At 44.8% G+C, this 21,952-nt stretch overlaps 1 protein-coding gene across 2 annotated transcripts in view; it reads left to right on the plus strand.

Moving 5' to 3' along the window:
* Positions 1-21,952, plus strand: part of ELAVL3 (ELAV like RNA binding protein 3) — a 77,447-nt gene that overhangs the window by 39,580 nt on the left and 15,915 nt on the right. For both annotated transcript variants that reach the window (XM_088658687.1, XM_088658688.1), the window contains exon 2: positions 4,674-4,896. In XM_088658687.1, the coding sequence (XP_088514813.1) occupies positions 4,674-4,896 (223 nt within the window). The remainder of the gene's footprint in view (positions 1-4,673; positions 4,897-21,952) is intronic.

A 21,952-nucleotide genomic window follows, 5' to 3' on the forward strand; every position in this document is an offset into this window, starting at 1 on the left:
TCATCTGCATATCTGAGGTTGTTGATATTTCTTCCGGCAATCTTAATTCCGGCTTGGGATTCATCTAGTCCAGCCTTTCGCATGATGAATTCTGCATATAGGTTAAATAAGCAGGGAGACAATATACAACCTTGTCGTACTCCTTTCCCAATTTTGAACCACTCAGTTGTTCCATATCCAGTTCTAACTGTAGCTTCTTGTCCCACATAGAGATTTCTCAGGAGACAGATGAGGTGATCAGGCACTCCCATTTCTTTAAGAACTTGCCATAGTTTGCTGTGGTCGACACAGTCAAAGGCTTTTGCATAGTCAATGAAGCAGAAGTAGACGTTTTTCTGGAATTCTCTAGCTTTCTCCATAATCCAGCGCATTCCCTTCCCTTTGGAATTCCCTTCCCAGAGAAGCTACACTTGGCTCCCTCCCATCTGGTTCTATTTTGAAGTGACAGTTTAACGAAAGAGCTGTGCTGCTTTTACTATCTGTAGTTTAATAGATTTGTTTTAATTCCATTACGGCTTAATGACTTTTTAGCTATTACTTTTTATATGTTTTTTTTTAGCTTTCTGTGTTCTTATTCATGCTGTTTTAATTTTTTTGTAAGCTATCTTGAGTCTCTGGGGGAAAGGTAATGATGGTGATGGTGATTGATGATGATAAAAAGAAATGGGTGCCCCATTTTTCTTCAGTTTTCCTGGGTTTTTTTTAAATAAAAAAATATTATGATTACCTTTCTTCATATATGAATTGCTTCCTCTGAAGCATATTGAGGCTTTATTCACAAGACAACAGACACACACAAATGTCTGACTATGAGTTGCTGCTGCCTGCTATTCAGTTAAGTCTCCTTCATATCTCTGTGTTTCTATATTTTGGGGGCGCTTCACAGATTACATTTTGAGGTGGTGTTATGTACTGAGCTGAATCATAGAACAATAGGATCCAGAATCAGCAGTCTGATTGGTCTGCAAGAACCACCCAATCCAACTCCAGGTGGAAGTGAATCCGCAACCTGATTGGCCTGCAGGAGCAGCCAATCAGGCTGCTGGCAGAAGTCAATCCACAAACTGATTGGCCCACAGGTGTAGCCCTGAAGTAGCCAATCACGCAAGGCCCATTGTGTAAATAATGTATATAAGCAGATGGTTTTGGGAAAAGGGCATTCTTCTTCTCCTTGATGACTACGAGCTGAATAAAGAGCATGAAATTCACTCTCGACTCCGAGTATATTTCAGGTGGCCACCTAAAAATGCCATGAGCAGCGTTTCAAACAGAGCTCTCACACTCCTAATGGGGAGCTTTGAGTAGCTTCCGCTTCCTGTTGGGGATGCTCTCTGCCACAACATGCGCATCGGCCCTGAGCGGGTATCATATCCTTTTTTTAAATACTGTGTAATGTCTGCTCTGTGTGCAGCATCTTGGAAGTGCTGCTTTCTTCCCTTCCTGCTGGTGATACTTTAGGGTGGGGCTGGGTTGAGTTGAAAACCGAAGCAGGGAAGCCGGCTGCTTCTAGGGTGCCTGGCTTTTACGCTGCATGTGTTGTGCAGAATCATTGGTGGAGGCTGGTCAGCAAATTATTTGCTGCTGCACAGAACTAGGGAGAGCGACTCGAGGCTGTGTGATGCGGAGCCATTTTGAAAGAAAGCACTTGGCCGTGACAGCTTTATGTACGTAGGATTAAAGAACAAAAACAAAGAGCATAAACCCACTCGCTTCACAAAGAGGGAGATGAGAGGTGAGCCAAGAATCCCCAATACAACGCCCAGTCTGGAGAGGCCACAGTGTCCGACCAAAAATAGAACAACATGGGATATTGAAATCCCAAGGATCCTTTTCATGCAGGGCTTTTGAGCATATTAAAGGCAATTGGCCCAGGATGGAAGTCTCAGTGTGTCTCTCATCATATAGCCTAAGGTATCTTGAACCAAGATGTGGTGAAATTACAAATGCACATGTCAGAGCATTCGAGACTCAGCACACCAGTACTCTGAGAAACAAACCCACCTAGTATTGATTTCAAGATGTTAAAAATGATGGTGCAAACAACCAGCATGGTGGAGTGCTGTCTGCAAGCCTGAGTCCTTTGCCTCTCTTATTTTTGGATTTTTGACACTGAGTTCTCAAAGCCATTGGGGGGGGGGAATATGTATTGATAGTGAGATTGCATGTCATTGATTGTCTTTGGAAGCAGAATTAATGGCAGGTCCTGCAGGCAGCGAAGCGTTTTTCTTTGATGCTATGCGATCCTGGCCTGAAGCTGGGGATAATAGCAGAATCGATGGCCTGATCAATAGTTTAACAGGGCGCCATTGCACCGCTTGCAGAACGGAAGTCTGCCAGAAGGCAAAAGAGAACTGAGCCCGGGCGCAGAGGCTTTGTGGAAATCAGGACAGATGTGGGAGGAGGAAACTGAATTGTGCCCCTATTGCTGGAGGGGGGCACCTGTAGAATGCCTAGAAGGTGGATGGTTTTGCAGATGCCCAACTCTAGGCAACATACTACTGTTGAATTGGTGTACTGCATATTTTAATGGATTCATTGATGCAAATGAAAAAATGGTGATATGAGCCATATGAAATTGCCAAAGACTATGTGACTTCTTCTGACTGTTGTGATGGGGAACATATATATCACTACCCACCATAGCTGCCAAGTTCTCCCTTTTTTAAAGGGAAATTCCCTTATGCTGAATAGGCTTCCTCGTGAGAAAAGGGAAAACTTGGCAGCTATGCTACCCACCCGCCCTGTGGAACGCCCTCCCATCAGATGTCAAAGAGAAAAACAGCTACCAGATTTTTAGAAGACATCTGAAGGCAGCCCTGTTTAGGGAGGCGTTTAATGTTTAATAGATTATTTCATTTTTCTGTTGGAAGCCGCCCAGAGTGGGGTGGGGTAATAATAATCATAATCTTCATCATCATCATCTACAGTATGCATGTGGGACATAAAAGGTAAAGGAGTCAAAGGTGACTATGGGGTTGTGGCGGCGCTCATCTCGCTTTTCAGACTGAGGGAGCTGGTGTTTGTCCACTTCTGGCACAATGGTACACTGTGATGAGTGTCAGAGTGCACGGAAACGCCGTTTACCTTCCCGCCACAGCGGTACCTATTTATCTATTTGCACTGGTGTGCTTTTGAACTGCTAGGTTGGCAGGAGCTGGGATAGAGCAACAGGAGCTCACCCCATCGAGCGAATTTGAACTGCCGACCTTCTGATTGGCAAGCCCAAGAGGCTCAGTGGTTTAGACCACAGCGCCACCAGTGTCCCTATGTGGGATATATCTATGGATGGATGGGGAGCTGTGGCTGACAGTGTGGAAGTTCAGGACATTCTGGTGCAGTAGTATTCTCTTCTCTCTCTCTCTCTCTCTCTCTCTCTCTCTCTCTCTCTCTCTCTCTCTCTCTCTGCCAGTCAGAGGTACTTTGGGATAGTTTGAAATTCTCCTACTTCATGTGGATCAGCCTATACACATGACCAATGGGGAGATTTTTCTTCTTGCCTGTATTCCACGCACTCATCCCAGGAACTTTCGTTTAGGGATCAGTGGAATCCCCTCCGCATATTTTGTATGCCTGCGGAACTGTTGACATGCTCAAAGGCTTCCCCCCTCCCTCCACCTTTAAATCGTTGCTTCATACACCTGCTGTTCCACCCCTGTGTTGCAAATGGCTTTCAAATGGCTCGGTGTTTCAGATCCCACAAGGTTATAGCAGGGTTGATAACCTCGGTTGTGTGTGTGTAAGGAAGCAAACATGTGGCTCATCTGACCCGACGTTTCTTCATGGCTGGTGCATTTATTAATGGGGAAGGGTGTTCTCCATGTCTATCCTCAACTCCAGCATTCCCGGGCAACTCTGAGTCTTTGAAAAAACAATACTGCTTTGTTTGTTTAAATGGGCTTTGGGTGACCAGGGAATATGCAATTTAACCGGTGTAATTTGGTGATTTTTTTTTGTGATTTAATGTATTGTCTCCTGTCCTGTGTCCTTGACATGGAATGGGCTATAAATAAAAATAAGTGCAAATTCAATAATACGGTAAATAGTTGCAGAATGCCTTTTGTGTGCTGCACCTCACATGTATTCATCCCCGACATCTTGACTCAGTAGGGTAAGAGAGCCAGTGTGGTGTAGTGGTTAAGAGCGGTAGACTTGTAATCTGGGGAACCGGGTTCGCTTCCCCGCTCCTCCACATGCAGCTGCTGGGTGACCTTGGGCTAGTCACACTTCTCTGAAGTCTCTCAGCCCCACTCACCTCGCAGAGTGTTTGTTGTGGGGGAGGAAGGGAAAGGAGAATGTTAGCCACTTTGAGACTCCTTCGGGTAATGATAAAGCGGGATATCAAATCCAAACTACTATTCTTCTTCTTCTTCTTCTTCTTCTTCTTCTTCTTCTTCTTCTTCTTCTTCTTCTTCTTCTTCTTCTTCTTCTTCTTCTTCTACCTGAGTAGCCAGCAGGCAAAATGCCTCTCCAACAAAACAAAGCTTCTCAAGGGAGCTTCTGGGTGGATCAGAACAGGAACTCTGATCCATCCAGGCCAACCTATGGCCAACCTGACCCTTCCCATCCCGGCATCCCTGAAGTTGCAAGCAGAAACACCCAAGCCTGATTGTTGGGTTCTGCTTTCAGTTCTTTCATAACAGTAACCCCCTCCCCTCACTCCCTCTTGTTTTCAGCAGATAATCAGCACAATGGAGACCCAAGTGTCCAATGGTCCCACAAGCAACAGTTCCCTCCCCAATGGGCCACTGATTAGTGCCAACGGCGCCACTGATGACTCCAAAACTAACCTCATAGTCAACTACCTACCCCAGAACATGACGCAGGAAGAATTCAAGAGCCTCTTTGGAAGTATCGGAGAGATTGAATCCTGCAAGCTGGTTAGAGACAAAATCACAGGTAAGACAATATGGTAGTGGGGGGGGGGAGAGAGAGGGAGAGATCCTGGCTCTGGTTTGATTCAGATGTCACGACAAATCGTAGTATGATAATACCTGCAATAATAATAATAAAAAAACCAAGCATCTTTTGAAGAGCTCCAACTGGTTCCATTCAAACTGAGTTGATGGTCAACCAAAATGGCGAGTGGGATAGCGTAAAGTGAGGTGCATTGGGGCAAACAGAACTCCAAAAACTCCATGTACAGTGATGGAGTCAGAAGTGGCAGTGACTTAACCTGAAATGGTGGAAGATAGCTCGGTAAAGACGTCAACGCCATAAGGCGGCAGGTGTGGAAAAAGAGGCCTGGAGACCCAAATCCCGTGAAGGAGGTGGATGTGTTTGGCATAGTGGAAAGAGAAGTAGGGGGCAATCTTCAAATGTTACTGTTACATAGAAGATTGGACAAACCTGCTTTCTCTTTCTCCAGATTACAGGACTAAGGATTTAGACGAAACATTTGGAAGAACCTTCTTGTTATGTATTCAGTGGTCTGTGTTTGCCTGAGCTTGAGTCTGGACTAAGGATTCTGAGCCCCTGTGTTCTGATTCGATACATGATATCCAATCACAGAACATTTCAAGATTTGGGCCTCTGTCGTTGTCCCTTAAGCTCTGAGTCATGATTCGCAGCTTGGAAGTTTTGACAGCCAATCACATTAGGAGTGGGAGTGGCCCAGGCCCTCAAAAATGTATATAAGCAGTCGCTTTGCCCCAGTTGTCCAGTTCTGTTAGTTCAATAAAGGTTCTTGCTGTTATTACTGTGTCTTGCCTCGTGGGAACCCACCTACACTTCACTGCAGATGATACTAGAATGTGGTAGACCCTCCTGCCTTAGTGGGTTTTAAACCAGTGGCTTTAACTATATGCCATGGGGGAAAATACTTTCTCTTACCTTTTTTTGGCCAAGACTTTTTTTTTAAGAAGCCCTTCTTGCCTTAAATAGGTTGTTTGACCCTCATGGTACCTTTCCTGATCTGTGGTACACACTCCCATTGAGCTTCTAATCTTGTGGGGTTTTTTTAACAACTCCCAAGCATCCTGGAGTGATTTGACCCTCTTAACTTTGAGTCTGCGGTTCCTAGCTTAGCAAACAGAGACAAAAATGAAATTGCTCATATTGTAATGCCTGTATGTCAATCTAGGGTACTGTCTACTTTGGAATATTGTATATGGTTCTGGCCAGTCCACTTTAAAAAGTAATATTGTGTTGCTGGGAAAGGTGAAAAAATCCAGCAACAGGTGTTCAAAAGAAAAAGTGTTTCTTTGTACAATGCAGCTAGACTCATGACTGGGAGTGGCCGCCGAGACCACATAACACCAGTCTTGAAAGACCTACATTGGCTCCCAGTGTTGGTGCTGACCTTTAAAGCCCTAAACAGCCTCGACCTAGTACACATGAAGGAGCGTCTCCACCCCCATTGTTCAGCCCGGACACTGAGATCCAGCTCCGAGGGCCTTCTGGCATTTCACTCAGTGAGGTTACAGGGAACCAAGCAGAGGGCCTTCTCGGTGGTGGCACCCGCCCTGTGGAATGCCCTCCCATCAGATGTCAAGGAAATAAACAACTATCCGACTTTTAGAAGACAACTGAAGGCAACCCTGTTCAGGGAAGTTTTTAATGTTTGATGGTTTATTGTGTTTTTAATATTCAGTTGGGAGCCACACAGGGTGGCTCGAGAAACCCAACCAGATGGGTGGGGTATAAATAATTATTATTATTATTATTATTATTATTATTATTATTATTATTATTATTATTGGAATTTGCTGCCATAAAAAGTGGCAATGGGCACCCGGTTAGATGGCTTTAAACTGGGATTAGAGAAATCCATGGGGATTTTTCGGTGGCTAGGAAGAAGGGCAATATGAAATCTCAGGAGCACTCAGTAGTGGTGGTGGACGGCTTCCTGGTAGCAAAGTGACTGCCACTTATGAGGAGGAGGAAGGTTGGCACTGTGTGGCCCGCATCCCTTCCCTGATCCTCCTTGGCAAATGGCAGGAACTCATCTGCCAGGTGGGTTTGGTTGTGTAGCTGTGCTCCTCCTCGCTGACTGCTCCTCCAGACCAGTGGAAGCATCCCTCTAAAGACCAGTTAATAGGAAGCAGCAGCAGAGAGCATTATAGTCACCCAGCCCTGCTTGTGGGCTTCCCAGAGGCATCTTATTACAGTAGTAGGATGTTGGGCTAAAAGAACCTTTGGTCTGATCTAGCAGGCCAGTTATTACGCTTAGGGTGGTGGGGATTTCATTTATAGCTTGTTGTGGTACATGAATTGAGCTTTTCTGTTTGTCGTGGAAGCCTTAAGCCTAAGGAGCTCTTTGTAGATGGCGAATGGATCGCAGGCCTGGAACTGTAGTGCATTTGTGCTTCTCAGGATTTGGTATGTCATAAAAGAGACCACAAGGGCCATCCAGTCCAACCCCCCGCCAAGCAGGAAACACCTTCAAAGCATTCTTGACATATGGCTGTCAAGCCTCTGCTTAGAGACCTCCAAAGAAGGAGACTCCACCACACTCCTTGGTAGCAAATTCCACTGCCGAACAGCTCTTACTGTCAGGAAGTTCTTCCTAATGTTTAGGTGGAATCTTCTTTCTTGAAGTTTGAATCCATTGCTCCGTGTCCGCTTCTCTGGAGCAGCAGAAAACAATCTTTCTCCCTCCTCCATATGACATCCTTTCATATATCTGAACATGGCTATCATATCACCCCTTAACCTTCTCTTCTCCAGGCTAAACATACCCAGCTCCCTAAGCCGTTCCTCATAAGGCATCATTTCCAGGCCTTATTCTTGACATATGCCTGTCAAGCCTCTGCTTAAAGACCTCCAAAGAAGGAGACTCCACCACACTCCTTGGCAGCAAATTCCACTGCCGAACAGCTCTTACTGTCAGGAAGTTCTTCCTAAATGTCGCCATGTCGTCATTTCCTTTTACTATCGCGATTCACCCTTAAAATAATAATAATGATAATAACAGGTTAGCTGTGGATGGAATATGATGAAAAGAGACAATAGCAGACCATGTGGTGGCATGGAACTTTTCTCCTGACACCGGTATTAAAACTGCAGTTTACCAGGGGCCGGGGCATCACAGGGTGGCAGTGAGATTGTGACTGCCTGGGCACCTCGGCACCTCGTGATGATGTGCCCCATGCAGCCCTGACGCCAAAGCTGTTCTCCCACTCCCTGTCTCCAACTTGGGTAAGCTATACTGATGCCAAGGTTGGGAGGGCAGCTCCACAGGCTGCTACTGAAACCAGACCTTGAGGTACCAGTTCAGATTACCTGTTGCATTGGCTTGTTGCTGGTGTTCGTTAAGAGGGAAGGTCAGATTTGAGCACCTGATATTTACAAATGGCAAAGCTGTGTCTGAATTCTCAGCACATTTGTGCAGCAAGTAAATTTGACAGCCCCCTTTGAAGAGAGGAGGAGTTTGGATTTGATATCCCGCTTTATCACTACCCTAAGGAGTCTCAAAGCTGCTAACAATCTCCTTCCCTTCCTCCCCCACAACAGACACTCTGTGAGGTGAGTGAGGCTGAGAGACTTCAGAGAAGTGTGACTAGCCCAAGTTCACCCAGCAGCTGCATGTGGAGGAGCGGAGACTCGTTTGGGGGGGGGCATTGTCTTGAGGTTCAAGTACACAACTGAATAAAGAAATAGTCTGGTTTCAAGCCATCCGGTCCTCAGAACTAGCTACTTGTTTTTATTATTATTATTTACTTCCGGCTTGCCAATCAGAAGGTCGGTGGTTCGAATCCCCGCAACGGGGTGAGCTCCCGTTGCTCGGTCCCTGCTCCTGCCAACCTAGCAGTTCGAAAGCACGTCAAAGTGCAAGTAGATAAATAGGTACCGCTTCGGCGGGAAGGTAAACAGCGTTTCCATGCGCTGCTCTGGTTCGCCAGAAGCGGCTTAGTCATGCTGGCTACATGACCCGGAAGCTGTACGCCGGCTCACTCGGCCAGTAATGAGTGCCGCAACCCCAGAGTCATCCGCGACTGCACCTAACGGTCAGGGGTCCCTTTACCATTACCATTTAGTTTGCATGCTACCCTTTCATGTGAAATACAGTCAAACCTCGGATCCCAAACGCCTCCGTTTTGGAACATTTTGGCTCCCGAACGCTGAAAACCCAGAAGTAAATGTTCTGGTTTTCAAATGTTTTTCAGAAGCTGAATGTCAGACGCGGCTTCCGCTTGAGTGCAGGAAGCTCCTGCAACCAATTGGAAGCTGCACCTTGGTCGTCAAACATTTCCGAAGCCGAACAGGCTTGCGGAATGGATTATGTTCGACAACCGAGTTTTGACCGTATTTCCAGAGAGGAGGCCTTCTCCTTTTGCAGATGTTAGGAACAAATGAAGCCAAGAGGACTTTTGTAGCACACCTTTATCCCAGAGGCCTCCTTTGCGCAGGAAGATATGCCATCTTGATTATCAAAGGCTACTCAGTGAATTTCAAATTAAGCAGAAATTTGAACTTAAACTTTGCACACCCTGTACTCTAGTTAGGCCTGATGGGGATCCTAATTTAGCCTGCAAGGCTGTTATCCCCAGGCCATGGCCACTTGCCTCCCACCTGACATCATATAAGACATCAGGTGTGGGGAAGGCAAAGATGAAGATCTTTGCCGGAAGCAGGGTTTGCACGCTTTCCAAGGTCAGCTGATTGTCTGTGGCTGGCAAACTGCCCGTACAGTTTGTAATCAAACTGTACAGCATGCAGAATATCAGCAAACGGGAATGCTTCACCTGACATAATGGTGACATCAGGTGACTGTCAGGTGGGCAGCTTCATCCTCCTGTCAAAATGGCTCATGGGGTTTGCAGAAGATCTGGTTCCAGCCCACTGACCTGATTCAGTTCCCTGTGCTTGCTCCAAAAACTGCCCTTTAATCTAATTGCCAAATCCAGGAGGGCGATTGTCACAAGTCTGGGCTGCTGACATCCGGGGTTTTCTTTCTCCCCTCCCTTCAGATCCAGATGTGATAACTTCTATTTACTGTTTCTAGGTAGTTTTAGCATGTAACCTATCCCCCTGTTGTGTTGCTACCAACATTCTATAAAAGCAAGAAGGAAGCCCAAGCTAAGCACAGTTAGCAATTTCTCTCTCTCCAAATATATTTATTATTTTGTAACAAACAAAGACACAGAAACAGAAACATACAGAATACAAAATACAAAAAAAGCAAAATACAAAGAATACAAAATAGAAAAAATACAAAATACAAAAAATACAAACAAAAACAAAAACAAAAATTCCAAAACTTCAACTTATATCTATTCTAATATCGGTGACTTCTTCATGTCCCTTCCAACTGCGTTACATTGTAAATCCTCTTTAGTAATTTCTAAATCTTATACCTTGTTTACCATATAACTATTCTTTTTCTAATCTTATCTTATATCATAACACAAAATCTCACACTCTGTTTATTTATAACTACACCTCAATATCAATATTTATCTAAACCTTTCCCCCCCTACAACCTCCCTGTACCTCCTAACCTTCTATTAATTCTTTCCAATAATATGTTTATTTCTTAAATACACTTTAAATTTCCCCCCATCTTCTTCCACCACTTCTTCCCTCTGGTCTCGGAGTCTCCCAGTTAGCTCTGCCAGTTCCATAAATTCTATCATCTTCTTCTGCCATTCATCCATCGTTGGTAATTCCACATTCTTCCGATTCTTGGCTAATAATATTCTTGCTGCTGTTGTGGCATCCAGAAAAAAATGTAACATCTTTCTTGGGTATTTCCTCTCTAACTATCCCAAGTAAGAAGGCTTCTGGTTTCTTAACGAAGGTGTTTTTCAACACTTTTTTCAATTCATTATAAATCTTTTCCCAGAAGTCTCTTACTTGGGGGCAAGTCCACCACATATGGTGGAAGGTTCCTTCTTGCTTTTTTACATTCCCAACATTTATTATCATGTTTGTGATAAATCTTAGATAATTTTACCGGTGTAAGATACCATCTGTACATCATTTTCATCATATTTTCTCTTAGAGTATTACACGCGGTAAGTTTAATACTTTTAGTGTTAGTTTTAGTATATAATGTATCCCCCTGTTGTGTCGCTACCAACATTCTATAAAAGCAAGAAGGAAGCCCTAGCTAAGCACAGTTAGCAATTATTATTTTTTGGCTCGAAGTCGAGTTCTGTTCTTTGCTAGTATTAGTCCAAAACTCAGCTTCTGTGCAACACCTTGGCAGTGTGTGACCAGTCACATAACTCAGAAGATGTAGTATAGTGGTGCCTCGCTTAACGAATGCCCTGCTTAACGAAATTTCCGCTTAACAAAAGGATTTTTCGAGCGGAGGTTGCCTCGCTAGACGAATTCGTTTTATGAAAAAAATCGTCTAGCGAATCGCGGTTTCCCATAGGAATGCATTGAAATTCAATTAATGCGTTCCTATGGGCAAAGAGGGACCCAGGTGGCACTGTGGGTTAAACCACAGAGTCTAGGGCTTGCTGATCAGAAGGTCGGCGGTTCGAATCCCTGCAATGGGGTGAGCTCCCATTGCTCGGTCCCAGCTCCTGCCCACCTAGCAGTTTGAAAGCACATCAAACTGCAAGTAGATAAATAGGGACCGCTCCGGCGGGAAGGTAAACGGCGTTTCCATGCACTGCTCTGGTTTGCCAGAAGCAGCTTTGTCATGCTGGCCACATGACCCGGAAGCTGTCTGCGGACAAACGCTGGCTCCCTCGGCCTATAGAGCGAGATGAGCGCCACAACCCCAGAGTCAGACACGACTGGACCTGATGGTCAGGGGCCCCTTTACCTTTACCGGCAAAAAAAAAAAAAATCCAAAAAAAAATATCCAATGCATTCCTATGGGATTCGCTAGATGAATTTTTCGTTATAAGAAAAGACCTGTGGAACGAATTAAATTCGTCTAGCGAGGCACCACTGTATATACTTAGAAATCCAGGCAAAATCTAACTTTTAAGTAAATTATCAAGTTTAATAAAAGAAAACTGAAATATCGACAGAGAATTTATAGCATTAAGGGAAGGATGCACATGCACACTGACAGGCATTGCTGAGATACAACTGGGTCAGCAGGGCATGGAAAGTACATTGGAATTGCAAGTGGTTGTATTTTTAGGGTGCAAAACTAAGTTCCCTGGGAGGGTGTTCCAGGAACAGTAGGGTATAGTGGAGCTCTCTGCAGTTGGAGAGAGAGGTGCCTCGCTGTAGCGGCATTGCTTTTCTGCAACCACCAGTGCTGCAGCGGTAGAGAGGAGGGGAAGGTGGGTATTGGAGGGAGACTTCAGATTCGCTGAGTCTAAAGCCTGCTTTTTTCCTGGATATGCCGCCGTTTGCCTTCAGATTGATACCACTGGAAGGAAAAACACAAAACGGGTGGAGCAGTGCAGGATGGCAGGAGAAAACTCTGCCCCCTGCCACCTTCTGGCATGAGCCCAGAGAGTTCTGGATTTAGTGGTTCTTGCACCACAAATTCATCCCCCCCCTTTCCCCATTGGATTGTTCTGCCCAACATTGCACATATTTCTGTAAACCAAGAAAATCTTTAATAATAAGAAAAATATCCTGACTGTAATTTTTTTTAAAAAAAGATTTAAAATAAGCTTTACTGTATATTCCTGCGTATATGACTACTTTTTAACCCAGGAAAATCTTCTCAAAAGTCGGGGGTCGTCTTATACGCCGGGTCGTATTTCTTATATGGCGAGTATATCCCAAACTCTATATTTTAACTGGAAAAGTTGGGAGTTGTCTTATACGCCCAGTCGTCTTATACGCCGGAATATATGGTATTTCTTATTAAAACATTCACAAATCAAACAAACGCACACATGGATATAGCAAATCATAACTAAACATATCAAAGCATATCAAAGCGTATCAAACTCCACCCAAATATAAAGGAACACAAAAAACTAACAAGGAAATAAGAAAAAAGAGAGAAAGAAAAAAGAAAAAAAAGCAGGAAAGAGAAAAAAGGAAAAAAGAAAAAGATGAACAACTTCCATTCATTTTAATATCGCTTCCCTTTTCAAATATGTTACATTTACTTAGCTTCTTCCTTATTTAATATAATTAAAGTCTATCTCTTTTAAATACCCTAACTCTGTATTTATTTTCTTGTGAGTCTAAGCAAATCACCAGTTTTGCATTTATACCTTCTTTACACAGATATTCTTCCACATACCTCCATTCCTCTTTAAGTTTCTGTTTTGAGCCCTTCCTAATTACCGCTGTCATTCTTGCTAAATTCATGAATTCAACCAGCTTAACATGCCACTCATGGATTGACGTACTGTAAATTATCTGTTCCTGACCTGTAGTCGTTTCATGGATGCAGAATGAATGTGCTCTTGCTGGAAATAGCAGCAGGTTGAAAGGGGCAGTCCAGAAAGTTAGTAAGATACTTTCTCAATTAAAAAAAAAAGATCTCAAAAACTAGAAAGAGGGACTGGGTGGCATATTTTATAGTGAATGCCAGTCATTTTCTCCCTCGGGGACTGTCATGTAGATTCCAGATTTAGATTCACAAAGTACGAGCTTTGTCACAAGCAAGTTAGCAGGGAAATGTGTGTTTAGTGCCAATTACGTAGTTGAAATGTTTCGATTGTGAACTCGGATGTACCCCTTCACACATGGCGGTGATAAAGGTATTGAGAGGCAACCTACACAATGGCAGGAAGACACCACCGTCATTAAATAGAAACCAACCTTCTTCAATGGGAGTGGGCCTTCTTCTTGCCCACTGAGTGTCAGAATGTGGCTGTCTGTTGCTCTAGGGGCAGAACTAAACTTGCCATGGAAGGTGCCTGAAAGCATTGCCCAACATTCTTTCTGCGCGGTTTTATTTTTGGTCGTCGTGGGTAAGGGGAGCTGCTGTTTGGAAAGAGGGGTTGGCTACCATCTGGGGCAGAGGTCTAGGCGCTTGGCTTCTCAGCTGCTCTGCTTCCAAAAGTACCGGTACCTGATCGCTTATGGGCTGAACTCTCTGATCGGGCATTTTGTTGTTGTTTAGTCGTTTAGTCGTGTCCGACTCTTCATGACCCCATGGACCAGAGCACGTCAGGCACTCCTGTCTTGCACTGCCTCCCACAGTTTGGTCAAACTCATCTTCGTAGCTTCGAGAACACTGTCCAACCATCTCGTCCTCTGTTGTCCCCTTCTCCTAGTGCCCGCCATCTTTCCCAACATCAGGGTCTTTTCCAGGGAGTCTTCTCTTCTCATGAGGTGGCCAAAGTATTGGAGCCTCAGCTTCACGATCTGTCCTTCCAGTGAGCACTCAGGGCTGATTTCCTTCAGAATGGATAGGTTTGATCTTCTTGCAGTCCATGGGACTCTCAAAAGTCTCCTCCAGCACCATAATTCAAAAGCATCAATTCTTCGGCGATCAGCTTTCTTTATGGTCCAGCTTTCACTTCCATACATGACTACTGGGAAAACTATAGCTTTAACTATACGGACCTTTGTCGGCAAGGTGATGTCTCTGCTTTTTAAGATGCTGTCTAGGTTTGTCATCGGGCATTGCTACTACTTAATTCTGTAATAAGACCATGCTTAACCACCATTTGATTGTGGATGTAGGGGCCGACTTGGTGTGCATACTGAGACCTGGGTGGGCGAGCTGGGTGGGTCTGACCAACTCAGCTCTGCCACCTTGGCCCAACTAGAGAATCTGGGTCTGTGTGTCACCATCGTCCATAGGACTTCCATCCCCTTTACCAAAAAGCTATTGATCTTCAGGCGGGCTTAGAGGACCTTGCACCTGGTTTTGGGCCAGGGGAGCACACTTTTCTGCCCAGCAGCCTCCCCGACTGAGTTGGCCAAAGTGATCTCTAGCATGGTGTTGGAAGCCCTGGGTGACTTTAATAGCCACACAGAGGCTGCTATAGGTCTAACTATACCTCCCCAACCACCATGGGGCTGTCTCAAATGGCCATCGGTCCAACACACTGCCCTTAATTTACAGACTTTACCCAGAGTGATGCGAGGCGTGGCCTGAAGTTGGGGTGTGTGCAGGGCAAACCATTGTCATGGCCGGACCACCATCTGGTAAAGTTTGGGTTGGTGATGGCAGTTCCCCCCTGCAACTGCGGTGGGCCCATTCGGAGGGTCTGCCCTGAAGTCTGATGGAAACCGATGGATTCCTGAATGTTCTGGGGAGCTTAGCAGCAGAGAAGGCCGATGATCTTGTCCAAGCCTTGGTTTCATTGTGGAACGGTGAGATGAGACACAGTCACTCCTGAGTGTCCTCTTCGGTGTTGTGGAACCCAGTATGCTCCCTGGTATTTGGAGGAGCTGCGGGCTATGAATCAGGCTGGACAAAGTCTAGAGCTCAAGCGGTGCAAAAGGTTCCTGGAGGTGTCAGCCGAAGACTTACTGCGCATAATTTTGCCTACGAGGCATTGGAGAAGATGCATTTTGTGCCTCAAGCAGCTCATCGCTGGAGCTCTTCCGTGCAGTTTGGAACTGCTGACTCGCACTGGGAGGGAAAGACCCTAGAGCCCCTCAAGAACCTGCTTGAGACCAACTGGCTGCACATTTTGATGATAAAGTTGCTTTAACTCTGCATTTGTGGCAGGTTCCGATGGTCAACCCTTGATGTGTGGTGAGATCACCTTCCACTTACAGGTGCTTTCAGCTCTCTGCCCAGCCTTGTTGCCCCCTTGATCCCTGTTTCTCTTAGCTTACTAACTCTAGCAGTTGAGCTACGACTGGTTGGGTCCAGAGTGTGGTTAATGCTTTGCTGCATGATGGGGTGGTCCCTATCACCTTGAAGAAGGCAGTGGTCCAGCCACTTCTAGAGAAACTAGTACTGGACCCATTGGCTTGGACAAACTAGCTACCACCTAGCCACAAACAGCCCCTATTTAGGGAAGCTGGTAGATGGTTACGGTGGAGCAAGTTCAGGCATTCATGGATAATACAGCCTTACCTTGGTTTTCAAACAGCTTAGTTCTCGAACGTTTTGGCTCCCAATCGCTGCAAACCCGGAAGTGACTGTTATGGTTTGCAAACTGTTTTTGGAAGTCCAGTGGGGTTTCCATGGCTGGAGCTTCCTGCAGCCAATCAGAAGCCTCACTTTGGTTTCCGAACGTTTTGTAAGTTGGGCGGGCTTCCGGAACGGATTCAGTTCGACTTCCAAGGTACGACTGTACAGACATATTCAAATCAGGATTCAGACTTAGTCATGGGAACGAATTGATTGCCCCAATTGATTGCCCCTTTATTAACAATGGGACAAGGGGAGTGTGACCTCTCTCTCTCTCTCTCTCTCTCTCTCTCTCTCTCTCTCTCTCTCTCTCTCTCTCTTTCTCAATTTCTCTCTGGCTTTTTGATACCGTTTGGACCATGGTATCCCCCTGGAATGGCTCTGTTGGTTTATATTGTGGGCATTGTTATACAGTGGTTCTGCTCCCTGCCTCTGAGTGTTCATTTGGAGAGCAGCACTAGACAAGGGTCAGCAATTTTTTTTCAGCAGGGGGCCGGTCTACTGTCCCTCAAATCTTGTGGGGGGCCGGACTATATTTTGGGAAAAAATAATAATGAACGAATTCCTATGCCCCATTCTACTTATGTAGATTCCCGGACTGCCCTCGGGCAGGATTTAGAAGGCGTCCTGAAAGCCACGCTGTTTTGTTTCCAGTGCTATTTAATATCTAAATGAAGCACTTGGGAGAGTGGTCATTAGCAGATTTAGGGCAGGGTGCCATCACTGTGCCGAGGACACTCAGCTCTGTTTCCCCATCACATCTGACTCAGAAGAGGCTGTGCAGACCCTGGACCAGTGCCCGGTTGCAGTGGTGCACTGGATGAGGAGAAATAAACAAAGTCTGACTCCGGGGAAGACAGAGCTCTGGGGGTGAGCGGCTGTCATGTTTGTGAACTTTGCCTGACCTGGACAGGGTTGCGTTCCTTCTGAAGGGGCAGATGTGCAGTCCGGCTGTGCTCCTGAATCTACCTGGAGACGCAGGTGGCCTCGGTGGCTAGGAGCATCTTTTACCAGCTTCGTTTACACGACTGCTGCAACCAAAGTTTGGGCACAGGAGGAGTCCAGGTGTTGGTGATTTCAAGGTTGGACTAGTTCAGAATGCTGCAGCATAGTTGCTGGCAGGGGTGAGATCCAGCCAGCAAATTATACTTCTGCTCAAAGATCTGCACTGCCTACTAATTTGTTACTGGGCCAAGTTTGGGGGTTCATGTTATAGTAGATGAAGTTTTTAGAAGCTTGTTACCAGTTTACTCAGAAGAATCACCTTGCTCCATGTGTGCCTCCTCCTCCTCCTCCTCCTCCTCCTCCTCCTCCTCCTCTTCTTTAAAAATCATTTTTATTAGTTTTACAAATACAAAGTTATAAACAGAGAGTCAAAAGGTATAAGCAGCTATCCTATTTTTAAGAGACATCTGAAGGCAGCCCTGTTTAGGGAGGTTTTTAATATTTAATGCTGTATTGTTTTAATACTCGATTGGGAGCCACCCAGAGTGGCTGGGGAGACTCAGCCAGATGGGCGGGGTACAAATAATAATAAATTATTATTATTATTATTATTATTATTATTACTACTATTATTTCCGTATAAAGACATACCTACGAATCTCAGGACTCCCCCCCCCATCCCCTCCATGGCGTCCTATTATAAACATTTAATACTGCATATTCTTCCATACTCCAATTTTTCAAATGTTTTTGTCCATGTTAATTGTTAATATAGTCCATGTTAATATAGACTATATTGGGGGGCCCCATGTTAATATAGTCCAGGTTAATTGTTAAACTACAAGTGAAATCAAAATCCTGTTAATCTTTCCATCTGCTTACAGTGGTCTCCTAATTAACTTACAATTTTCTCCCATTCTTTTATAAAGTTTTTATCCTCTTGGTTTCTGAGTTTTCCAGTCAAGTTTTGCCATCTCTGCATAGTCCACGGCATGGACTATAGACCATATGTGCCTTCTTAACCATTTTGATCTGCAGAACTTTTCCAAGGGCCCAGATGGTTGTTTCAAATTCATGAGGAGTTGATATTTTGGCGTGGCGTCACCAATACTTTGGAACTCACTGCCTGTTGACACCCATGCCATACTGCTGTAGACACGTGCTAAAAACTTTTTTTTTAATTTCAGCAAGCCTATTCAGACATAAAACATAGCTACATATGCTTGTTTCAGTGTATTGTTAATAAATATTGTATATTATTTCATATACACTGCTTGGATATTTCTTTTTTATTGAGTAGTTTATAATTTTTTCTATTTTTTCCTAAACACATAAGCGGCCATTGGGGGATAAAAGTTAGGATTGGGATTGTGGTGCAAGAAATGAGGACTCAACCCTTTGTCCCCGATTCCATTTCTCTGATGTAAATTGCTCACCCCTCCCCCCCAAACTACTAATATACAAACATCTAGGACCCTCGTACCTACGGGACCGCCTCTCCTGGTATGCCCCGCGGAGGACCTTGGTCAACAAATAACAACACTTTGGAGGCCCCGAGCCTCAAGGAGGTTAGATTGGTCTCAACTAGAGCCCAGGGCCTTTTCAGCACTGGCCCCAACTTGGTGGAACGCTCTGTCGCAAGAGACTAAGGCCCTGTGGGATTTGACATCTTTCCGCAGGGCCTGTAAGACGGAGCTGTTCCGCCTGGCCTTCGGCTTAGAATCACTCTGACCCCTTATATGGGATTTAGTATATAAATCTTCCCTTGGCTTTTTTGCTGGCCCATGTAGGACGGACCAGCATGGATAGCTGGCTCGAGTGAATGTCTGATGTTTCCTCCCTTTATGGTTTTGATCTATGGGCTACTACTAAAATGGGCTACTACTAAAATGAGGCTGCATTTTAAGCTGTATTTTAATTAACTGTTTTTGTCTATTATGTTTTATTGTAATTTATATTTGGTGCCCTGAGCCCAGCCCAGCCCTGGCCGGGGAGGGTGGGATATAAATAATTTATTATTATTATTATTATTATTATTATTATTATTATTAATTTTTCTTCTACAACTAATGATGGTTCCAGGGGGGGAGGGGGAAATTAGCATCAAGAGAATTGACATGGGAAGGGATTAAAAACCCTCCCTCCTTCCACTTGCCACAATCCTAATCGCCCCTGCAGCTGCTCTCAGCCTGGGCAATCAAAAAGATGCTGGGAAATGCAAGCTATATCTCGTTTTGCCCTTAGGCAAATAGGGCAAAATGTAATTTCTACAATTACAGTTAACATTAATTCAGGCACTGAAATCTGGGTATCTTAAAGCTGCTGTTTCATGCATTAAAGTGATAGACCTTGGAGTTTCTATTAATAACATTTGTCAAATTGGATATGTTATTTTAATTGTTTTTTTTTTGAGCTGTACAAAACATCAAATGAAATCTGAATTATTTATAGCACAGAGGCATATTTTGTATAATCTCATATATAAAAATCTATAACTCTTGAGATTGTCCCCTGCAAGTCTAACATTTTGGTAATTATGCAGTTTGAAGGCATCTTCGGTCTGTGTCTGAAGGTGCAGCTTTTGCTAGGATGTCTTAACTTTTGCGAAGTCAGCAGCACAAAGCTCATGGCACGGTTGATTTTGATATTAATTAATCAAAAAAAGAAAATTGACAAAATCTTGTTAGATAATTAAAAAGTGCTGCGCTACAATTTGCATTTTCTGTTATACATCAGCGGATCTTACACACTTTTCTAATAGAACCCTTATACTGGTTTGCCTGAATGCTGGAAGCCCCCGCATTTTGTTACCTTAAAGCAGGGGTTCCCAAACTAAGGCCCGGGAGCCAGATGCGGCCCAATTGCCTTCTAAATCCGGCCCACGGATGGTCCGGGAATCAACTTGTTTTTCATGAGTAGAATGTGTGTGTGTTTTTTTAAATTTAAAATGCATCTCTGGGTTATTTGTGGGGCATAGGAATTAGTTCATATTTTTTTTTCTTCAAAATATAGTCCGCCCCCCCACAAGGTCTGAGGGACAGTGGACTGGCCCCCTGCTGAAAAAGTTTGCTGACCCCTGACTTAAAGCCATAGAGGTGGGGGGACCTGATGGGCTCTCAGCTCCTCTCTGCTCCAGCCTGCAAAACTGCCAGGCAAAGATGCTGTGAGCTGTGGTCCCATCTGTGAGAGGCTCCCAGATTGAAACTCAACCATTGTCCTGGTTGTGACATTAGCAAAGCTGCGAGGGGGGGGGGAGAGAATGTGCACATAGTATTACTTGGAAGTTTTTGCTTAAGAGTCCGCAGCACTTTAAAAAAAAAAGGCAAACCACCTCTCAGTTTAAATTTCAAAATTTAAGCAGATGAGGCGGTTTCCTTTTCAGCATGTGAGGAACATTTCTGAGAATTCCCCCAGCTAGTCATTGTCATCAGCATAATCAAATGCTGAACTGGGTGGTCCTGTATCTGTCAGTTTGGCAGTGGAACAGGGCCACCTACAGGCAGAATAGTTTCTGCCTAATAATAATAATAATAATAATAATAATAATAATAATAATAATAATTTATTATTTATACCCCACCCATCTGGCTGGGTTTCCCCAGCCACTCTGGGCGGCTTCCAACAGAAAAATAAAACACAGTAATCTATTAAACATTAAAAGCCTCCCTGAACAGGGCTGCCTTTAGATGTCTTCTAAAAGTCTGGTAGTTGTTTTCCTCTTTGACATCTGTTGGGAGGGCGGGCGCCACCACCGAGAAGGCCCTCTGCCTAGTTCCCTGCAACTTGGCTTCTCGCAACGAGGGATCCGCCAGAAGGCCCTTGGTGCTGGACCTCAGTGTCCGGGCAGAATGATGGAGGTGGAGACGCTCCTTCGGGTATACTGGACCGAGGCCATTTAGGGCTTTAAAGGTCAGCACCAACAATTTGAATTGTGCTCGGAATTCCGCAATAGACTCCCCAGGTAGCAGCTCAAGGAGGACTGAGCCTGCTTAGTAGCCTCCATCAATGCTGAGGGTGCTAGCTGGGGAAAAGAAAAGGTGCGGGGAAGCAGTTGGCCTGCTTGAGGCCCTAACCCAGAGGTGGCTAACCTTTTTTTTTTTTTTGACCTCCAAGGACTGCATGGCAGCATGCGCAGATGAGGGTCATGTGGTTAACGTCCACACACCAACCATATGGTTCACCACACACAAGCTCAGTGCTGGATTTACATATAATCTAAACATGGTATAGCTTAGGGCCCCACTCTCTTGGGGGCCCCCAACATGATTAAAGGGGGAAAAACTGAATGTACATTTCCAAAATATAAGATTAAAAAAAAACCCTACATACAGCAACAGTGTTTCTGTGTTGTGTAGGCTCCTATGATATAAGTCGTGGACCCCGCCTGCTAGCCTGCTCCCTAAAATATCACGGGTTTGCTCATTTCTATATATAGGGTGCCTACATTCTGCATGGCAACATGTGCAAATGACTTTAAATACCTATTAGGTCCATAAAGCATATATTCAACAGAGGGATGCTGGTCATAGCTGCCAAGTACCCGGCGGAGAAATCCGGGATCGGCAGCTGCGCGACACCGGAAGTTGCATAGACGCTTGGTGGAGAAGCTTTAAGCCTCACCAAGCTCACTGCTGCAGGGCAGACATTGCCCCGTTGCAACTTTGGGCTGGGTGGAGTGGGTTAAACCTCTCATCCTAGCCCAGTGTTGTGATTTCGGGGTGGTGGTGAGCCACTTCAAAGGCTGCACAGTTTGATCTGGCTTGTGGGTTCACTATATCTGCCCTGATGGTTTATAGCAACCTGGAAGTGGAGATTAAAGTCAGCGGATGCATGCAATGAGGTTTAAAAAACAAGTATGATCCCCTTAATAATTACTTTATTGTTTATACCTCGGCCATCTTGCTGGGTTTTCCCCAGCCACTCTGGGTGGCTCACAGCTTGTTTGGAAACATAATAAAAACATCAAGCATTAAAAACATCCCGATAGAGGGCTGTCTTCAGATGTCTTCTAAAAGCTGTGTAATTCTTTATCTCCTTGGCATCTTACTGGGAGGGCGTTCCGCAGTGCGGGCACCACTACCAAAAAGGCCC

This window comes from Zootoca vivipara, chromosome 15 (assembly GCF_965207765.1).
Source record: "Zootoca vivipara chromosome 15, rZooViv2.hap1.1, whole genome shotgun sequence".
NCBI classification, from domain to species: domain Eukaryota; kingdom Metazoa; phylum Chordata; class Lepidosauria; order Squamata; family Lacertidae; genus Zootoca; species Zootoca vivipara.